The 19,113-nt window shown below is 38.4% G+C and overlaps 1 protein-coding gene across 2 annotated transcripts in view; it reads left to right on the top strand.

The window, feature by feature from the left end:
* Nucleotides 1-13,502: 13,502 nt before the first annotated feature.
* Nucleotides 13,503-19,113, top strand: part of SOS1 (SOS Ras/Rac guanine nucleotide exchange factor 1) — a 157,834-nt gene continuing 152,223 nt past the window's right edge. For both annotated transcript variants that reach the window (XM_003758336.4, XM_003758337.4), the window contains exon 1: nt 13,503-13,855. In XM_003758336.4, the coding sequence (XP_003758384.1) occupies nt 13,769-13,855 (87 nt within the window). In that variant the 5' untranslated portion in view covers nt 13,503-13,768. The remainder of the gene's footprint in view (nt 13,856-19,113) is intronic.

Genomic DNA, 19,113 nt, shown 5'->3' with positions numbered 1-19,113 from the left:
CTACTATCATATCAAATTAATTTCTAATTGTTTTTCAGGAGTGGTGATGTATTTATTTTTGCCATTCCATCAATGACCTTACCCACTTTATGATCTAGAACAAAGGTATCAAATACTTAGCCCAAGACAGATTTAAATGTATTTGGGAAATATTTAACAAAATGAATAAAAATAAAATAAAACATAGATGACATTACATTTTAAAACTAAGTCAATATGTGACTTTTCAGAATGCTTATTTATAATTTAGCAGCCCATTTCTATTTGATTCTGATACTGCAGACCTAGAAAATATGCAATTATCAGGTAAATTAGGATTAGTTATGCAGTCAGTGGCCAACAATAGAACAAAACCTAATTGATCCAACTGGGCATCAAATTTTATTAGCACTTTACTTTATTTACTAATGAGCTTATATAAGTAACCAAAGTGGAAGGCTCATCCAGATTGTTCCTTTATTTCTTCAAAAATATGTTTTACCTACATGACCATGTTTTTCCCTAACACATCATCAGTAACATATAACATAAAACATAGGCATAAAAATATTTTGTCATGAATACTATATATAAGGTACTATCTGGTATTTCAGTGTCTTGTCCTGTCTTCAATCATATTAGAGTGAATAATACTCCCATTTTGAAACTTGGTCAATTACTATAGTTACTATAGCAAATACATTTCTCCTATTAAAGTCCAAACCATAGAAAAATCTATTTTTTGCTATTGTTGCAGAATAAATGAGATTCAACTTACAATAGTATTTGATTACTATTATTGTTTCTCACTCCTTCAATTTTTTGCTTCCAATTAAGATAAGAAGCAAAAAAGCTTAAACTCCCCAAATAATTGCTCATGTATAACCATTTGGGGGGGGGGGAATGACAAAAGTGGTCATATAGAAACCAAACTTCTTTTCTAGAAATAATTTTTCTAAACAAATTCTTTTAAAAGCTGATTTTTAAAATTTCAGATCATAAATCATGCATATATAAATTTATATAAAAATATTTATATAGTTAATTTGTCTGTGGACTTGCAGCAGTTTCAATTTTGTCTTCTCTTTCTTTTCCTAGTTTGATGAAGTCTTCTCTTCATAATTGGTGAGTTTTTAAGTCAGTAAAAATAAAAGAAAATTAGTGGGTTAGATGAAATTTGATTGAACTGTAACAAGGTATTTTTTCTAGCCTGGAAGGTAATACAAATTGTACCTGGGAAAAGTCAAAAGAAATGTCCTTTCAGCTAAGTGGAAAAGGGGGGAAGATAAGGGAAATAATTTAGTAATCTACTCTCTGATGATAGTTCCTATTTTAACTAATTTTTGAAATTAGTAACTAGGTATTAATTGATGTTTCTATTCTGCTGAAAGAAGGAAAGTACTGTCAATACCTTCTAAATTCATTACTTGCTAAACTTTGTGCCTTGAGGCAAAACTATGGTTCAATCCTAGTTAAGGCTCAGAAGTTTTCAATACGCAAGTGGTGTATATCAAACTCTATTTAAGAAATTTGACAAAAATAATTTGTAGTAACTTACCCTTTGATAGTAAATTTAAATCTACCCCAATTCCTGCACATTGTAAGGTTAAAAAAATTATTGGGGAATTTTAGAGTATTTTATGTCACTCCTTTGTTTTATATTTTCAAGATAAATTGGTTTCATAACTCAATATTTAGATATCCTGAAAAATATATAAAGAGTAATAAAAAGCTAATAAAATAGAAAAGAACTGAATTAACAAACAGCATGTCAAATTTCTTATTTAGGAAGATTTTGAAAACTTTGAAAATTAAAACTGCAATGTTTCATATATGCTTAGGAAACAAGATATTTAGCGTATTACATGCAATCATCTCCACCAAAATCCTTTTCCTACACCTATTCATGAAATGGGAATGATCTTGGTATTTCAAAAGTTACAAACTCTGATAGTTTCTGTGCTAGAAAAGCTCAAAGTAAAGGTTCAGATTTGGTCAGTCCAGTTTTCACCCAAAGACTAGCCTACTTAAATTCTTTCTTAATTGAGAGTTTCAGGATAATGCATTTTTGGTCCTCAGTAACTTTGAAAGACCATCTGCTGGAGCAGGTAGGTGGCACATTGGATAGAGCACCAGCCCTGAATCAGGAGGACCTGAGTTCAAATTTGACCTCAGATACTTAGCATTTCCTAGCTATGTGACCCTGGACAAGTCACTTAACCCCAATTGTCTCAGGGGGGAAAAAAGACCATCTGCTGAGTTGGACAAGGCTTATGATCTGCCTTAACAGAGAGAGCACCCCCATCAAAGAAAATGGATAGGTGAACGATATAATTATCTAATAAAATGGAAAAACAGATTTAATGAAATATTTTCCTATAAGGAAACTGAGATAGCTAATTAAATTACTTAAGAAAATCAGGATGGAAGGAGAGGTTGCAATATGAACTTGATCACTTTTTCCCATATAGTTTATAAAAATGCTAACTTGTAGCTTTTATTTTTAAAAGATGCTTAGGCTATCACATCTTAGAAATTCAAGAATCATTTTCCACCAATGAAGAGGAAATTAAAGCAATATTTAGGAGTAATTTTGCCCAACCTTATGTCAATAAATTTGATAATCTAAGTGAAATGGAGGAATACTTACAAAAATATAGATTGCCCAGATTAACCAGAAGAGGAAATAAATTACTTAAATAGTTGCATTTTAGAAAAAGAAATAGAAGAAGCTATTAATCAACTCCTTAAGAAAAAATCTCCAGGGTCAGATGGATTCACATGTGAATTCTTATAACCTCCCACCAAGAATACTGATTGCCAGGTCCATAAATGCCAATCTTCCCTGGATACATATGAAGACAAACCGATGTTAAAGTGCCAAACAGCCTTTCTTTATTGGTAATCTCAGCAGGGGTTAGTAGGAAGCAAGAGCAAGTGTACATATGTCTCTGCATCTCTCTTTCTGCATCTCTGAATCTCTCTACATCTCTGCCTCTTTCTACTTTGCTCTATATCCTTGCCTATGGACTCAAAGTTGGTTATTTATAGTTACTCTCCTCTGGGATTACCCCATGCCTAGGCTACTCAGCACCGGGTAGGTGGATCTGCAGAAGGGAGACACTTGGAGTTAGTGCTGTGTCCTAAGAAAAGATCTAGCAAGAGAACACACCCCTCACCATCTCAAGGAACCTTTAACACCTGCCAGATACAACCTCCTGCCTCTGAGGCCAAGCCCCTTTTTACTTCCTGGGTCCAGCCTACCAGCTTACATGGCATACATGACAATTCTCAGAAGGAAAGTGCCTACAAATTCTACCAAACATTTAATGAACAATTAACTCCAATACTGTACAAACTAATTTAAAAAATAGGGAAAGAAGGACTTCTACCAAATTCCTTTTATAACACAGACATGGTACTGATACCTAAACCAGGTAAGATGAAAACAGAGAAAGAAAATTATAGGCCAATTTCTCTAATGAATATTGATGCAAAAATCTTAAATAAAATATTAGCAAAAAGATTACAGAAAGTCATGCCCAGGATAATATACTATGACCAATATACCAGGCATACAGGGCTGGTTCAATGTTAGGAAAATTATTACCATAATTGACTATATCAATAAGCAAAGTAACAAAAACCATATCATTATCTCAAGAGATGCAGAAAAAGCATTTTATAAAACCCAACACCCATGCCTATTAAAAGCACGAGAGAGTATAGGAATAATTGGACTTTTCCTTAAAATGATCAGAAGCATCTATTTAAAACCACCAGCAAGCATCATATGTAATAGGAACAAACTAGAACCATTCCCAGTAAGATCAGGAATGAAACAAGGTTACCCACTATCACCATTACTATTCAATATTGTATTAGAAATGTTAGCTTTGGCAGTAGGAGAAGAAAAAGAGATTAAAGGAATTAGCGTAAGTAAGGAGGAAACCAAATTATCACTCTTTGTAGACGATGTGATGGTATACTTAGAGAACCCTAGGGAATCAATTAAAAAACTGCTAGCAAAGTTGCAGGATAAAAAATAAATCCACAGAAATCATCAGCATTTTTATATATTACCAACAAAGTCTAGCAGCAAGAAATATAAAGAAAAATTCCATTTAAGATAACTGTTGATAATATAAAATATTTAGGAGTCTACCTCCCAAGGCAAAGTCAGAAACTATATGAACACAACTACAAAACACTTTCTACACAAATAAAGTCAGATCTAAACAATTGGAAAAATATCAAGTGCTCTTGGGTAGACCAAGTGAATATAATAAAAATGATAATACTATCTAAATTAATCTACTTATTTATTGCTAGGCCAATCAAACTCCCAAGAAATTATTTTACAGATCTAGAAAAAATAAAAAATATCATCTGGAAGAACAAAAAGTCAAGAATTTCAAGTGAATTAATGAAAAAATGCAAATGAAGGTGGCCTAGTTGTGCCAGATCTAAAAGTATATTATAAAGGAGCAGTCATCAAAACTGTTTGGTACTAGCTAAGAAATAGAGTAGTTGATCAGTAAAATAGGTTAGGTTCACAGGACAAAATTGTCAATAACTATAATAATCTAGTGTTTGACAAACCCAAAGACCCCAGCTTTTAGAATAAGAACTCACTATTTGACAAAAATTCCTGGGAAAATTGGAAACTAATATGGCAGAAACTAGGCATTGACCCACACCTAACACCTTATACCAAGATAAGATTGAAATGGGTTCATGATCTAGACATAAAGAATGATATAAACAAATTAGAAAAACATAAGCTAGTTTATCTCTAAGATCTGTGGAGGAGGAAGGAATTTGTGACCAAAGAAGAATTAGAGATCATTATTAATCACAAAATAGATCATTTTGATTATATTAAGTTAAAAAGTTTTTGTACAAACAAAACTAATGCAGACAAGATTAGAAGGGAAGAAATAAACTGGGAAACCATTTTTACATTCAAGGGTTTTTATAAAGTCCTCATTTCTAAAACATATAGAGATTGATTCAAATTTATAAGAATTCAAAGCATTCTCCAATTGATAAATGGTCAAAGGATATAAACAGACAATTTTCAGATGAAGAAATTGAAACTCTAGTCATATGAAAAGGTGCTCCAAATCACTATTGATCAAAGAAATTCAAATTAAGACAAGTCTGAGATATCATTACACACTTTCAAATTGGTTAAGATGACAGGAAAAGATAATGACAAATGTTGGAGGGAATGTGGGAAAATTGGGACATCAATGCAATCTTGGTGGAATTGTAAATGGATCCAGCCATTCAGGAGAACAATGTGTTACTATGCCCAAAGAATTATCAAACTGTGCATACGCTTTGACCCAACAGTGTTTCTACTGGGCTTATATACCAAAGAGATCTTAAAGGAGGGAAAGGGACCCATATGTGCAAAACTGTTTGTGGCAGTCCTTTTTATAGTGGCAAGAAATTCAAAACTGAATGGATGCTCATCAATTGGAGAATCGCTTAATAAATTATGGTCTATGAATGCTATGGAATACTATTATTCTGTAAGAAGTGATCAGCAGGAAAATTTCAGAGAGGCTTGGAGGGACTTAACATCAGTTTCTGTTACCAGGAGATCATTATACATGGCAACAAGAAGATTATATGATGATCAATTCTAATAGATGTGGCTCTCTTCAACAATGACATGATTCAGACCAGTTCCAATGATTTTGTAATGAAGAGAGCCGTCTACACATCTATACATACTGAGTGTGGCTCACAACATAGCATTTTCACTCTTTTTGTTATTATTTGCTTGCATTTTATTTTCTCTCATTTTTTTCCTGGTTTGATTTAATTTTTCTTGTACAACAATATAACCGTATAAATATGTATGCATATATTGGATTTTACATATTCTATCATACTTAACATATATTGGACTACTTGCCATCTAGAGGAGAGGGTGGGGAAAGGGAGGGAAATATTGGAACACAAGGTTTTGCAAGGATTAATGTTGAAGAATTATTCATGCATATGTTTTGGAAATAAAAAGCTTTAATAAAAACAATCACAAAAAAAGAAATTCAAGAATCATGTCTTATTTTACATCCCCTATAAATACTATGAAGTCACTAACCAGTAATTAAGTTCTTATATCTTGGCTTGTTACTATAATGGTAATAATAATTAGCATCTCAAAGCATATTATGAACATTAAATAATTAACCTTCAAACTTTTCTGTGAGGTAAATGTATCATGGACTGTCACACACATTTGGTCACAAACCTTGTAAAAAACAGTGGCCATATGAATATTATTGACTGTTGTGCTGCTATTTTCCATGGGTACAAATTAGATAATTTATAACATTAAGCAATTTGTTTTAGCCATAAAACAGACTTTCTTGAGTCTGGATGACCACTGTTTAGACTAAAACTGCATCTCAGTTATAACCTGCAACATTGTCCTTTTATTGTTCAGTCATGTCTGATTCCCCATGAACCTAATTAGGGTTGCTTGGCAAAGATTCCAGAGTGGTTTGCCATTTCTTTCTCCAGCTTATTTGACAGATGAGGAAATTAAGATAAATAGGGTTAAGTGACTTGTCCACAGCTAGTATTTGAACTTAGATTTGAATTTAGTTCTGACTCCAGGACAGAAAGATGCTCTATCCACTGTACCATCTAGCTACCCCTGGTATTTCTTTACTCCACCCTACCCACCCTGATTTATTACACCCTCTCCCAAAGATAGTTGGGTTAAAAGCTTAGAGATTCATAAAATGGTAATGGGAAAGAAGAAAGGGAAAGCCATCAGAATTAATGTTTCACATGACTTGTGCCTATACTATTGCCAACAATCTCCCAGTTTCTGATTTTAGTCTCTGCCTGTTGGAATCTTTACAAATTGTTAAGCCATTGGAGTTGATAGAGACAATAATTATCTAATTTGGCATGGTTCAATATGATTGATTTGATCTTACAAGGAGATATTTTGGGCCAGAACTTGAAACAAGGTACTAAGTACAACTGATAGAAACGATGCTTGTGTTCACACCTGTAGAGAGCTCATAAGTATCTAAGTACTCAATGGAGTTCACACATTTGGGAGATTTCAGTGTTTAGTATAAGATATCCGAATTCACACCTCCCTTAGGGCCAGAGAGCACTCTGGGAGATAACCCAGAATCCCTCTCTCTCCAGAAGGAGGAGTTAACCTTTGGGAGATCATATATATATATATACAGGAAGCTCTTAGAGCTTGAGAGAGTTTTCTTGGGAACATTGACTGGGGTTGGAGAGGAGCACTCTGGAAAGAATTTCTCCAGAACATTGACTGGGGTCGGAGAGGAGCACTCTGGGAAGAAGCCCACAAGCCCTATCTTCGAGGCAAGAGAGATTCATTGCATCTTCTACCTTGGTGCTGGCTGGAGGCTGAAGAAAGCAGAGGCTTTTCAAGGACAAAGCTGCAAGAGTCTTGGAACCAAGCAGAGAGATAGGCTTCTGAGCTAAGTGGGCTATATTGAAGGACACAATAAAAGATCTGAACTTTTATCACCTGGCTGTGTTTTGGAAAAAGAACACCACATCTGCCCACTGAAATCGTTGCTACTGGAGCAGAAAAACAACAACAACAACAACAACAAAATCTTTTTTTTTTTTTTGATACAATGCTCTCCTTTTCATTCATTTAGTGTTATCCATTTGCTTTTTACATCTACTTCCCTCCTTGACAGACATTATTATTATTATTATGGAGATGGTTTTGGAATGAATTTCACGGAAATTACTTCTTTGGTCTATTAATTGGCCAAAAGGGCTTGACATTTTTCAAATCTACTCTGCCCCATACTGTTCAGCTGTAGCTATTACAGCTTTGTCCAGCTTTTCAAAACCTTTTTTCTAAAAACCCAGTATTTAGAGGTACCACACACATGGAGTCATGGAAAAGCCATGCAAATGTTGCTTCAAATCTATCCTCTAAAGAAACCCATCTGTTGGTGACTCAGAGGCCACTTTTTCTAGCTTGTTTTTCTTTTCCCCATCATTTTGCAAAAGACAGGGGCTAAAGCGAGGAAGCTGCTTTGGAGCTCAAAATAGTGGAAAATCGATAATAGAAAAAGACAGGATCTTTGTTTTCTCAAACTTCTACTGGCATTTTGGCTTACAGAACCCTTCTGCACGTATCAAGTTTCATATCCCTCATCCTCACGGTTCTGATGTTAAGAGGGAAAAGGATATTGTTGACGTTGTGGGAAAAGGGTGATTCACTTTTTCTCAGCTTCGGTCCATTTCCGGGCGGAACCGGAAGATGGGGATAACGGTCCCTGGTCTCACAGTTCATTGTAAAGAGCCTTGGAGAGGGTGTCCCATGGTCCGAGTTCTCTGGGGTCTGTCTAACTGTACCTCGGCCTCAGAGACCTTGGCTCCAGATCTGTTGGAGCCTCGTTGTGGAGAGCAAGGAGACGGGGGGCTCTCAAAATCTGCCCCAAACTGGAGCTGGTGAGAAGTGCTCAGGATGGAGTTCGAGTCCTGCCTACGTGACCTCGGGGAAAGTCACAGCTCTTCCTCACCTTTAGAATAAGGGAAGTTGGACTAGACTCTAGTTCTTGGTCTCGGCAGGGAAGAGGGCGGTCTTACGCCTTTTGTTGTCTCACGGACTCCTTTGGATGAAGCCCGGGACCCCTCCTCAGTGTTTGTCATAGGACTACCAAGAAAACGAACAATTTTGAAATACATTTTTTTTAAAGGTCTAAGGACTCCTAGATTGGCTCATTGCCTTTTACATCAATGACGCGCGAGGGATGCAGTTATTCCCGACGACGTGAGGATGCGGCATGAAGGATGCCAGCGGACGTGGCCGCTGGGGCTGCGCGCGCATGCGCGGCGCTCTCGCCGGCAGGGGGCGTGTCGCCGAGGTTGAGTGGGGAGGAGATGATTCCTCCTTCCGCTCCCTGAATCGCCGAAGCGCGGCCGATAAGCTCGGAGCTCGACTAACTGCTCTGGACGCCTCCTCTGAGCGTCACTTCCGGCCTGGCGCAGGCCCCCTTTAGTTTGGTCCAGGAAAGAGAAGCGTAAGGGGAAGAAGCCGCCCAGGCGCCGCCCGATTCTAACAGTTTGGGCTGAGGCAATGGAGGGAGGTTCCGGGCTTGCCAGTCACTGCCCCGGCTCACCGGGCCCGTGCTGGGCCGTTTCTCTTCCTCTTCGGGCGAGGATGAACACACACACACACACACACACAAAGATCACAGCTAGAAAGTATTTTTTAATATTAATTTTTTAATTAATTTAATTAAAGCTTTTTATTTTCAAAACATACATGGGCAATTTTTCAACTCTTGCAAAACTCTCTGTTCCAAATTTCCCCCTCCTTCCCTCCACCCCGTCCCCTAGATGGCAGGAAGTCCCATACTTGCTAAATATGTTAAAGTAAATGTTAAATCCAATATATGTAAACATATCTATACAGTTATCTTGCTGCACAAGAAAAAAAAAAATCGGAAAACGAAATACAAGCAAACAACAGAAAATGTGAAAATGCCATGTTGTGAACCACACCGTTCTCTCTCTGGGTGTAGATGTCTCCATCGGGGAGCAATTGGAACTGATCTGAATCATCTCATTGTTGAAGAGAGCCACGTCCATCAGAATTGATCATTCTATAATCTTGTTGCCGGTGACTCAGGGGTCCTCAAACTAGGGCCCTCGGGCCAGATGCAGCAGCTGAGGACGTTTATCCCCCTCACCCAGGGCTATGAAGTTTCTTTATGTAAAGGCCCACAAAACAAAGTTTTTGTTTTTACTATAGTCTGGCCCTCCAACAGCCTGAGGGACAGTGAACTGGCCCCCTATTTAAAAAGTTTGAGGACTCCTGGTTCTGTTCATTTCACTCAGCCTCAGTTCATGTAAGTCTCTCCAGGCCTCTCAGAAATCATCCTGTTGGTCGTTTCTTACATAACAATAATATTCCATAACATTCATATACCACAATTTACCCAACCATTTTCCAATTGATGGGCATCCATTCATTTTCCAGTTTCTAGCCACTACAAACAGGGCTGCCACAAACATTTTGGCACATACAAGTCCCTTTCCCTTCTTTAGTATCTTTTGGGATATAAACCCAGTGGAAACACTGTTGGGTCAAAGGGTATACAGAGTTTGATAACTTCTTAAGCATAATTCCAAATCGCTGTCCAGAATGGTTGGATCCATTCACAGTTCCACCAACAATGTATCAGTGTCCCAGCTTTCCCACACATTCCCTCCAACATCCTTTTACTGTCATCTTAACCAATCTGACAGGTATGTAATGGTATCTCAGATTTGTCTTAATTTGCATTTCTTTAATCAATAGTGATTTGGAGCACCTTTTCATATGACTAGAGTTTCAGTTTCTTCATCTGAAAATTGTCTGTTCATATCCTTTGACCATTTATCAATTGGAGAATGCCTTGAATTCTTATAAATTTGAGACAATTTTCAGATGAAGAAATGAGGACTTTATCAGAACCCTTGAATGTAAAAATGGTTTCCCAGTTTATTGCTTCCCTTCTAATCTTGTCTGCATTAGTTTTGTTTGTACAAAAACTTTTTAACTTAATATAATCAAAATGCTCTATTTTGTGATTAATAATGATTTCTAATTCTCCTTTGGTCACATATTTCTTCCTCCTCCACAGATCTGAGAGGCAAACTATCTTATGTTTTTCTAATTTGTTTATATCATTCTTTATGTCTAGATCATGAATCCATTTCAACCCTCTCTTGGTATAAGGTGTTAGGTGTGGGTCAATGCCTAGTTTCTGCCATATTAGTTTCCAATTTTCCCAGAAGTTTTTGTCAAATAGTGAGTTCTCATCCCAAAAGCTGGGGTCTTTGAGTTTGTCAAACACTAGATTACTATAGTCATTGACTATTTTGAGGATGAATATTCTTTTGTCTCCCACAAAATGCACGGACTGTTCAGTCCCACAGGTTCTTCCCTCTTAAGGCCTCAGCTGGAGCCCCTCCCCTCTTGACCACCTCTATTCAACCAGCAGCCCGGCTCATCCCAATCCTCGGGCTGTGATTTGAAGATCGTGAATTTATCCTTACTCGAGAACAACCACTACCACCATCCCCTCCCCAGTGCTAGGTTATTGAGCATTCCCAGTCCAGTCTAATAATCCAATTATCCGGGTTTTACTCCACGGCCCAAGAGCAGAGCAGTACCTGCGCTACCAGCCCAGGAAAAGAAAGGGGGAGGGGCGGAGTGTCAAGTTTCCCTCACCTTAGTGAGACTCCTCCTTTCTACCCATAATCCTAGAGCTCTTTATTTGCTGCCTAAGCCGCATCGGGCAGGATTCTTCCCTGGCTATGCAGGCAGACCCTGGGGGTTAAGGGTGGAGTGCAGGGTTAGATTGGGGAAGGTACCCCGCAGTAAGAAACTTAATTCAGATCACTAGGGCTTGCTGACAGATTTTGATTGCTAATTACATCGTAAGGCTTACTAGCTGTGTGACTTTGAACGAATCATAACCTTTCTGCCTTGGTTTCCTTATCTGTAAAATAGGAATAAACATCCCAAAGTTATTGTGAGTACCAAATGAGAAACGTTCAGCGCTTTGCAAACTTTAAAGCTACATTGTTTACATGTGTGTACTGAATATGTATGTATTATGTTTACACACATATGCTATTCACTCCGGTGCATTGGATTGACCTCTGGTACGGGATTTAAGAAAAGTTCAAACGCAACTTTATGCAAAACTCTGAGTAAAGCATTTAATCTCAATTTCTTCATTTGTAAACAGGGTAATAGCACCTACTTACTTAGATTGTTTTGAGGATCAAGTGAGATAATTTTAAGGCACTTTGTAATAATTACACCGTAGAATCTAAACCACAGATTTTGACTATACCACTTTACCTGGAATTCACATCCGATAATTTGTTTTCGAAGGTAACTTTTTTTGATTATGCAGATAAAAGAAAACACTGGACAGCTGATTAACATTTCCGTGTTCTCCTCTCCTCTCCTTACTTGAGGCCTCTCATTTCTTTCCCTCTTACAACATTTTCGCTTTTGAAACCAATCATCTACATTACTCAACTATCACCTGCTGGAGCATATTCACAGGTTAAGAAAGAAGCCCGATCCATCTACTACCTATTCCTCTTTTCCTTAGGTTTTTGTTTTGTTTTATTATTTTGGGTCCCTGTGTTCTTCCTAAAAGAAACTTGTAATCATCATAAATATATCACCCTTTTCTAAGTCTCTAGGTAATCAACAGTCATTTGTGGAGCTCCAGCTATTTGCCAAGCACTGTGCTAAAAGCTGGGAATAAAAAGAAAGTCAACACGGTGCGGATTGTGCTCTCAAGGAGCACAAGGAGACAAGATGCAAAATTTGTGCACGCAAGATGCGCACAGTGTAAAGAGAAGGTAATCTCGGAGGGAACCGGCAGATGCAATCCAGATTGGAACAGATACCCTCTAAGGTCTCTTCTGACTTCGTCTGTGTGTCCCTGTGTCCGAAAATGACATTTGAGACTGCACATGTCGGCGTCCTTGGGGGGAAGAAAGGGCGCGTCACACACATATCTGCCCTATTCCTCTCGGAACAGTTTAGAGACCCATCTTTTTTCTAGGCTGTTGCCTACTCCATCCTAGGCTTTCACCCGACATTTCCCAGTGCTGTAAACTAAGTCTGCGTCACACTTCCCACCCGGGGCTTCGGAAACAAAAAGAACCTCAGACGTCCAAAGGTGAAGCAGGTTCTTTCATATGACCTGCCATGCAGGTTCAACTTAGAGAGATTTCCCCAAACTGGGAGAGAATCCTTTAGCTGCATCCCCATTCTCTCTCCCCCCGCCCCCTTGTAGCCGTTTGCCACCACTCCGCCACTCCCCTTCCTCCCAATGCCAGGGCTGAACACCGAACACAGCCAATCTCCGGATTTCTTGCATTTCCCCCTTCTTCCCCGCCCGCTCCCCCTCCTCCGGCCCTTCGTGGTTGAAGGGAAAACCTGGAGTCGGAGAAGGTAGGGGGCGGAGAAGGGGGGGAGGTGGCAGCCTCCCGGGCTAGAGGCGGCGAGCAGCCGTCGCCGCAGCTGAGCATGCTCAGTAGCGAGGCAGGTTCCACTCAGAAGTAGGAAGCTTGAGCTTTACACCACCACCGGCGGCGGCGGCGGCGGCGGCGGCGGCGGCAGCGGCAGCGGCAGCACCTCAGGGTGGCCGAATTCTTATAGAACAACAAGATCGGGTTGTTTCCATCTTTCCTCTCCTGCTCTGTTCTTCGCGTCTCTTGGGGGCCCTGCTCTCTCGGGACCCCTCTGGCAGCCTAGCTGCAGTAGCGGAGGGAAAGGGTGCCGGAGACGTCGCTCGCCGCACGCCCCCCCCTCCCCGGGGCTGCGCTGCAGGGCCAGGCCGGGCCGGGCGGGCCGGGCGGGCCGGGCCCCGGGCAGACGCCGAAGGGGACCCTGGGGGCGGCGCCGTGCCGAGGCAGGCCCAGCAGCGGCAGCGGCAGCGGGGGTGGGGGAGAGAGCGCCTGCCCCGGCCCCGGCCCCGGCCCGGGGGAGGCGGTGCGGGATGCCGCCGCCGCCGCCGCCTCCTGGTCCGGGCTCGGCTTGGTCCTTAGTCCTGTGTAAGTGGCCGCGCCGGGCCCCCGCTCGCCTTGCCCTCCGCTGGGGCCGGGCGTGAGAGCACGGCCTCCTCCTCCTCCTCCTCCTCCTCCTCCTCCTCCTCCTCTTCCTTGTCCTCGTCCTCTCCGCCCCCTGGCGCCCCGCTCGGCCGCCGCCGCCCCCCAGAGGAGCCCCCGGGGCACCATGCAGGCGCTGCAGCTCCAGTACGAGTTCTTCAGCGAGGAAAACGCGCCCAAGTGGAGGGGGCTGCTGGTGACGGCCCTGAAAAAGGTGAGTCGGGGGCCCGCGCTGGGGGTGGGGCGGGAAGGGGAATGGCATCCCGGGGACTCCTTTCCCGGGCTCTCGCGGCGGTGTTGGTGCGATCCCTGACCGCTCGGTGGCTGCGGGAGGGCGTTTGTAGCGGCCACCCGCGGGAAGCTTACTGCCTCCCCTGCCTCTTTTTTTCTTCTTAGTATGTATGGGTATTCTGAAGAGTATCTCAGAATGAACCATTGCTGCCTTTTCATTCTCTCCGTGCAATTCAGGAATCACTGAGGCAAAACGAAAGACAGCCTTGTCCTCAAGGAGCTTGCATTTTTCTTTCCTTTGTACACTTTGAACTAAGGTGGTTTATTATCCTGGGTGCCCAGAGTACCTCGATGATCCGACTATCGAAAACTTCTCACATTCAATTGCAAGCTTCCTCGGGGAAGGGACTGGTTTTGCTTTTCTTTTTATCCCAGTGCCCAGCCTAGTGTGACACCAAGTAGGAGCTTAAAAAATGTTTGATTGGATTTTTGACCGTCATGCTTGCCCTAAGAAATTGTTACTTCCCTTTGGTTAGCTAGAGAATTAGATAAATCTCTTCGTCTTGTTTTTATTGACACTTTGCCATAGTCCAGAATTGCCCCCATCCTCCATTTAAAAATGGTATATGAAAGTGGTACTATTTTGTTTGTATATTAGTTTTGACTTGTTTTGGAAGGCTAAGATTTTTGAAACTTTGGCTTGATATTCAGAATTTTTAGCCTTTGTATATCTCTTTGTGATTTGTATCTCCAAACTTTTAAAAGCCATATTGTGCACCAAAAGGACATTAAGGCTTTTGAAATTGGAATTCTTTAATGGCTGTGTGTGTAATTTTTGAAAAAATAATTTGTTGTTTCATCTCTATTGTACCACGTTTAGAAGATACTTTGTGTTTTCCTATTTTTTTTATTAACAACTTTTAAAAACATGTTTTAAAATTCCTGTTACCAGGAATTGAGTTCAACACTTAAATTTAACAAAATAACTGTGTTTAGTAATTATGTTCTTCTTAAGTTATAGTTTACTTTTTGTTACTCTAGATTATAGGATTAAGTTTGGAAAACAGTTACTCTTTGTATTCTTATAACTTTGTAACCAATAATGTCTTCTTAATTTGTCTTGAAAGATACAAAGATTTTCACTCCTTACTTTTTTCTCATTTTTGCATCAGAAACTTTCACTTTTTTTTCTTTATAATATTCTTAAGTTCAGACTTAAGGGGATTTTTTTTTAAGGCCTAAATTTTAGAAGCACATGGAAAATCAAATTGCAGAAACACCTTAGTTATATGGAAGTCAGTTTCTTATCAACATAAAGTATATAGAATCCAGGAAAGCAAGCAAAAGTTTCTGAGCATCCTAAAAGATGTCACAAAGCCATAAACTTTTCAATCAAGATAATGCATTAGATCCTCATTTAGTTTTCACTTTACACTTATTTCATGCATGATTCTACATTTAAACATGGAAGTAATTTGTGTCACTAAGGCATCTGTGAAGCCACAAAGAGGGAGTTGATAGCTTGATTGTGAGGGAAAAGGGAGAAAAACTATTAAAAAAAATAAACAAAACTCTAGCTTAGCTGTCTGGAGCCATTAGGAGCAAATAGCCTTACACACCTCAACAACCCCCAAGGGCATTACTGTATTACCACATCGACCCATCATTAAAGTAATGATGATACTGACTCACCAAGAAAAGGTTCAATTATGTTTAGTATCTTACCTTGGGGAGACTAGAGTGCATCCCCTTGATTGTAGTCCCAGAATAGGAATAAGAGTCCTCTTCCCCTTTCCTGCTTCTTTGCTTTAGGTCTTACGATTTAGTGGCTTGTTCAAGCCTCCATTCTTCAATAGATTTAATTTAAGGAAGCAATGTTATAAGGTATGTTGTGACTAAGAAATATTTGACTCTCAAAGGGGATATGTTTCATTTATCTTGGAAGATTTACTTGTGTGGAACAGTTCATTTCCTGATAAATGAAGTGTTACTTTATTATATTTGTATCAGAGAGAAGAGATCAAGTAGGTCACAATTTGTGACCTGTTGACCTGACTAGTTCAGATGTTATTTAAAAAATAAACTTATTATCTTGAAATTGATACTACCTCAAGGGAAGAGAATTTAGGAAATGCCTTTTGAATGTTGCTTTTCTGCTTTTATTCCTGTCAATTTTAAGAATCTGCCATCTAGCACAAATCATAAGTTTGTTAGAGAAATGTAAATGTTCTACCTAACTACGCATTTAAAAAATAAATTTTTATTGATGTCTTCTGTTTTTTACATCATTATAATATCCCAAGTATCTCTCTCACTACCCTTAGAGGGGACATACAACAAATTGTGTGTGTGTGTGTATGTATGTATGTGTGTGAGTGTGTGCATGCATTAAATAAGAATCAGTACAAATAATAAAAGTCCAAAACATATACAATACATAATGCCTGTGTAATTACTACCTTCATCAAGGAATGGGTTGGGAATGTCCCTTCATATCTCTTCTTTCAAGTCCTTGATCTTTATTTTGTTAAATTCACTTTTTTTTTTTCTTTTTTGGTGCGTAGTTCTTTACATTTATATTGTTATAGTTACTGTGTATGCTGGTTTTTTTAGCTCTGCTTACTTCACTCTGCATTGGTTCATATATTATCTATCTTCCCATATTTTTCTCTATTGATGACATACATTTCTTACATCACAATAATATTCCATTACATTCATTCACCACAATTTGTTTAGCCATTCCCTAATTACTGGGCATCTGCTTTATTTTCAATTCCTTGTTATCACAAAAAATACTGCTATAAATATTTTGGTGTATCTGGGAATTTCATTATTATTCATGACTTCCTTTAGGTATAAGCCAATTTTATTTGCATAATTCAAAACTCCTTTCCAAGATGATTGTACAATTTTATAGCCTCACCAACATTTTAGAATTATTATCATTTCACAATCTCTTCAACATTAATTATTGCAATTAAAAAAATTTTTTGTGCTAATTTGCAAGATGGAAAGTGAAACTTAAAGGTTGTTTTGATTTTTATTTCTTTCTTTATTAGTGTTTTGGAGTATTGTTTCATGTGCTTGTAAATATTTTGCATTAAAACACTATTTTTATCTTAGGTGCATTAATTTTGTCTTCATAGCTTTTCAGTTTTCATGCAGCCAGAGTTATCTATTGATCTTTTGTAATTTCCACTTCTCTTATTGGGTTAAAAATGAATCTTCAAATAGTAATGGTTTAGCTAACATTTATTTAGAGCTTACTATATGTTAGGTGCTTTACAAATATTATCTCATTTGATCCATACAATAATCCTGTGAGATTGGAGCTATTAATATACTCCTTTTACAGGTAAAGAAACTGAGATAGACAGTGGTTAAGTGATTTGCTCATAATCATATGACTAGTAAGTGAGGCTGGGTTTGAACTCAGGGCTTGCTGACTCCAGGCTGGGCACTCTTTGCATTGTGCTATCTATCTGCCTACCCATAAATGTGAGAGGTATAATATCTGTTTCTCTTCAGTTTTTTAAAAAATAGTATGATCTTTAATACTAAGATTATATATTTATCATAAGAATACAAGTTTTTCAATAATGTAGTTAATATATGCCCAGAAATTGGTTAACCTTTTTGTAAACTGGTAGAAAGAGTATAGAGAAAAGCTTGATTTAGGGTTAAAACAAAACAAAAATAACTCTTTTTTAGGCAAAAGTAATAAATTTTAGACTTGATAATACTTTTTAAAAATCTAATTATAACTAAAGTGCCTTATAATACTTTTTTTTTTAACTTTGGTGCTTTTAAAATAAATATATTTTTCCTGAATTTTTTTATTAAATATTTACTTTGTGTGACATTGTGCTAAGGATTTGGGGATATTAAAAAAAGGCAAAAAACAGTCCCTCTCAAACAGTATATTGTAAGTAGAGAGACAACATATAAATAACTGGGTAAATATACAAAATAGCTAAAAGGTAATCTGAGAGATGAAGATTGGCAACTTGGGGAGAATAGGAAAGGACTCTTGAAGAAGATTTAGCTGAATCTGTAAGGAAGCCAAAGAAAACCTGAGTTGGAAGCAAGAGGGCAGAGCATCCCAGGAATGGGGCTCATCCAGTAAAAAGATACAGGGAAGTGATGCCATGGGTGAGGAACAGCAAATATGGCAGTATGGTTGGATCATAGAGTTCATTGAGGAGAATGCAATATAAGAAGATTGGAAAAGTAGGAAAGGGCAAAGTTGTGGAGAGCTTTAAATGCCACACAAAAGAATCTGTTTGATCCTACATCTCCTGGAGCTCATTGAGCAGAAGAGTGACATGGTCAGACTGCCTCAGGACAAAAAAAAATCACCTTACCAGCTAATGGAAGGATGGGTTACTATATTAGGTGACTAAGAGGTTGATTCTTCCATTTATAATGAGTTGTATGGTTGTTGTTGTTTTTTTGTTTGTTTTTAATGAATCAGTATTCTGTATAATGATTAAATTCTCAGCCATGTGTAAAAAAGTATTAGAATTAAGAGTTTATTGCATTGGTATTTGACACTTTATAACTCTTTGTAGAAATTATGTCTATCAATATGTTTGATAGCTAGATTGACATAGTGTCATATTGTGACACATCTCATGGTATTAGTTTTCTATAATCATTAAAGGTTATTAATTAGGGAGTTGTATAGTAAGCATTACTATTATAAAAGAGGAAAAGGAGTCAGAAAACTGAGGTGCAGAAATAAGTTGGAAAAGTTTTTAAAGCATATTTGTATTAATAAAATGACATGAATTTGAATGTGAACTTCCTATATACCTTACTGTTCAATCTAGTGAACTGCCCTCCTTGATGTTCCACAAACAATACACTATCTCTTACATTGATTTAGATTTTGTAATTATATTAATTTTGAAATTTGGAGTATGAATACTTGAGTTTTAGAGAGTATGGGCAGTCATCAAATTCCTGTTACTATACCTCCTCTGGAATTTTTATATTCTGTTTTCCCTGACCTCAAGAACAAGAAAACTTCAAAAAATGAGGATAAGGCCTTTGGTATTAAGGAAGATTTGGTGATGTTAAGAGATAGGAAATAAAGTTGTGTGGGGGGAGGGGGGGAATCTGGAGCTTTTGATGGAAGGGGAAGGTTTAAAAGTAGAGAAAGAAATTGTGAAAAGGAAGAATTTAGCAAAGTTTCATTTGTCTGTTTGCTTATAAAAATACATAAATTTGGAAGCA

Source organism: Sarcophilus harrisii, chromosome 2 (assembly GCF_902635505.1).
Source record: "Sarcophilus harrisii chromosome 2, mSarHar1.11, whole genome shotgun sequence".
In the NCBI taxonomy this organism is placed as follows: Eukaryota; Metazoa; Chordata; class Mammalia; order Dasyuromorphia; family Dasyuridae; genus Sarcophilus; species Sarcophilus harrisii.
Note: the sequence above shows the minus strand (reverse complement) of the source record. Positions and strands in the feature narration are given on the sequence as shown.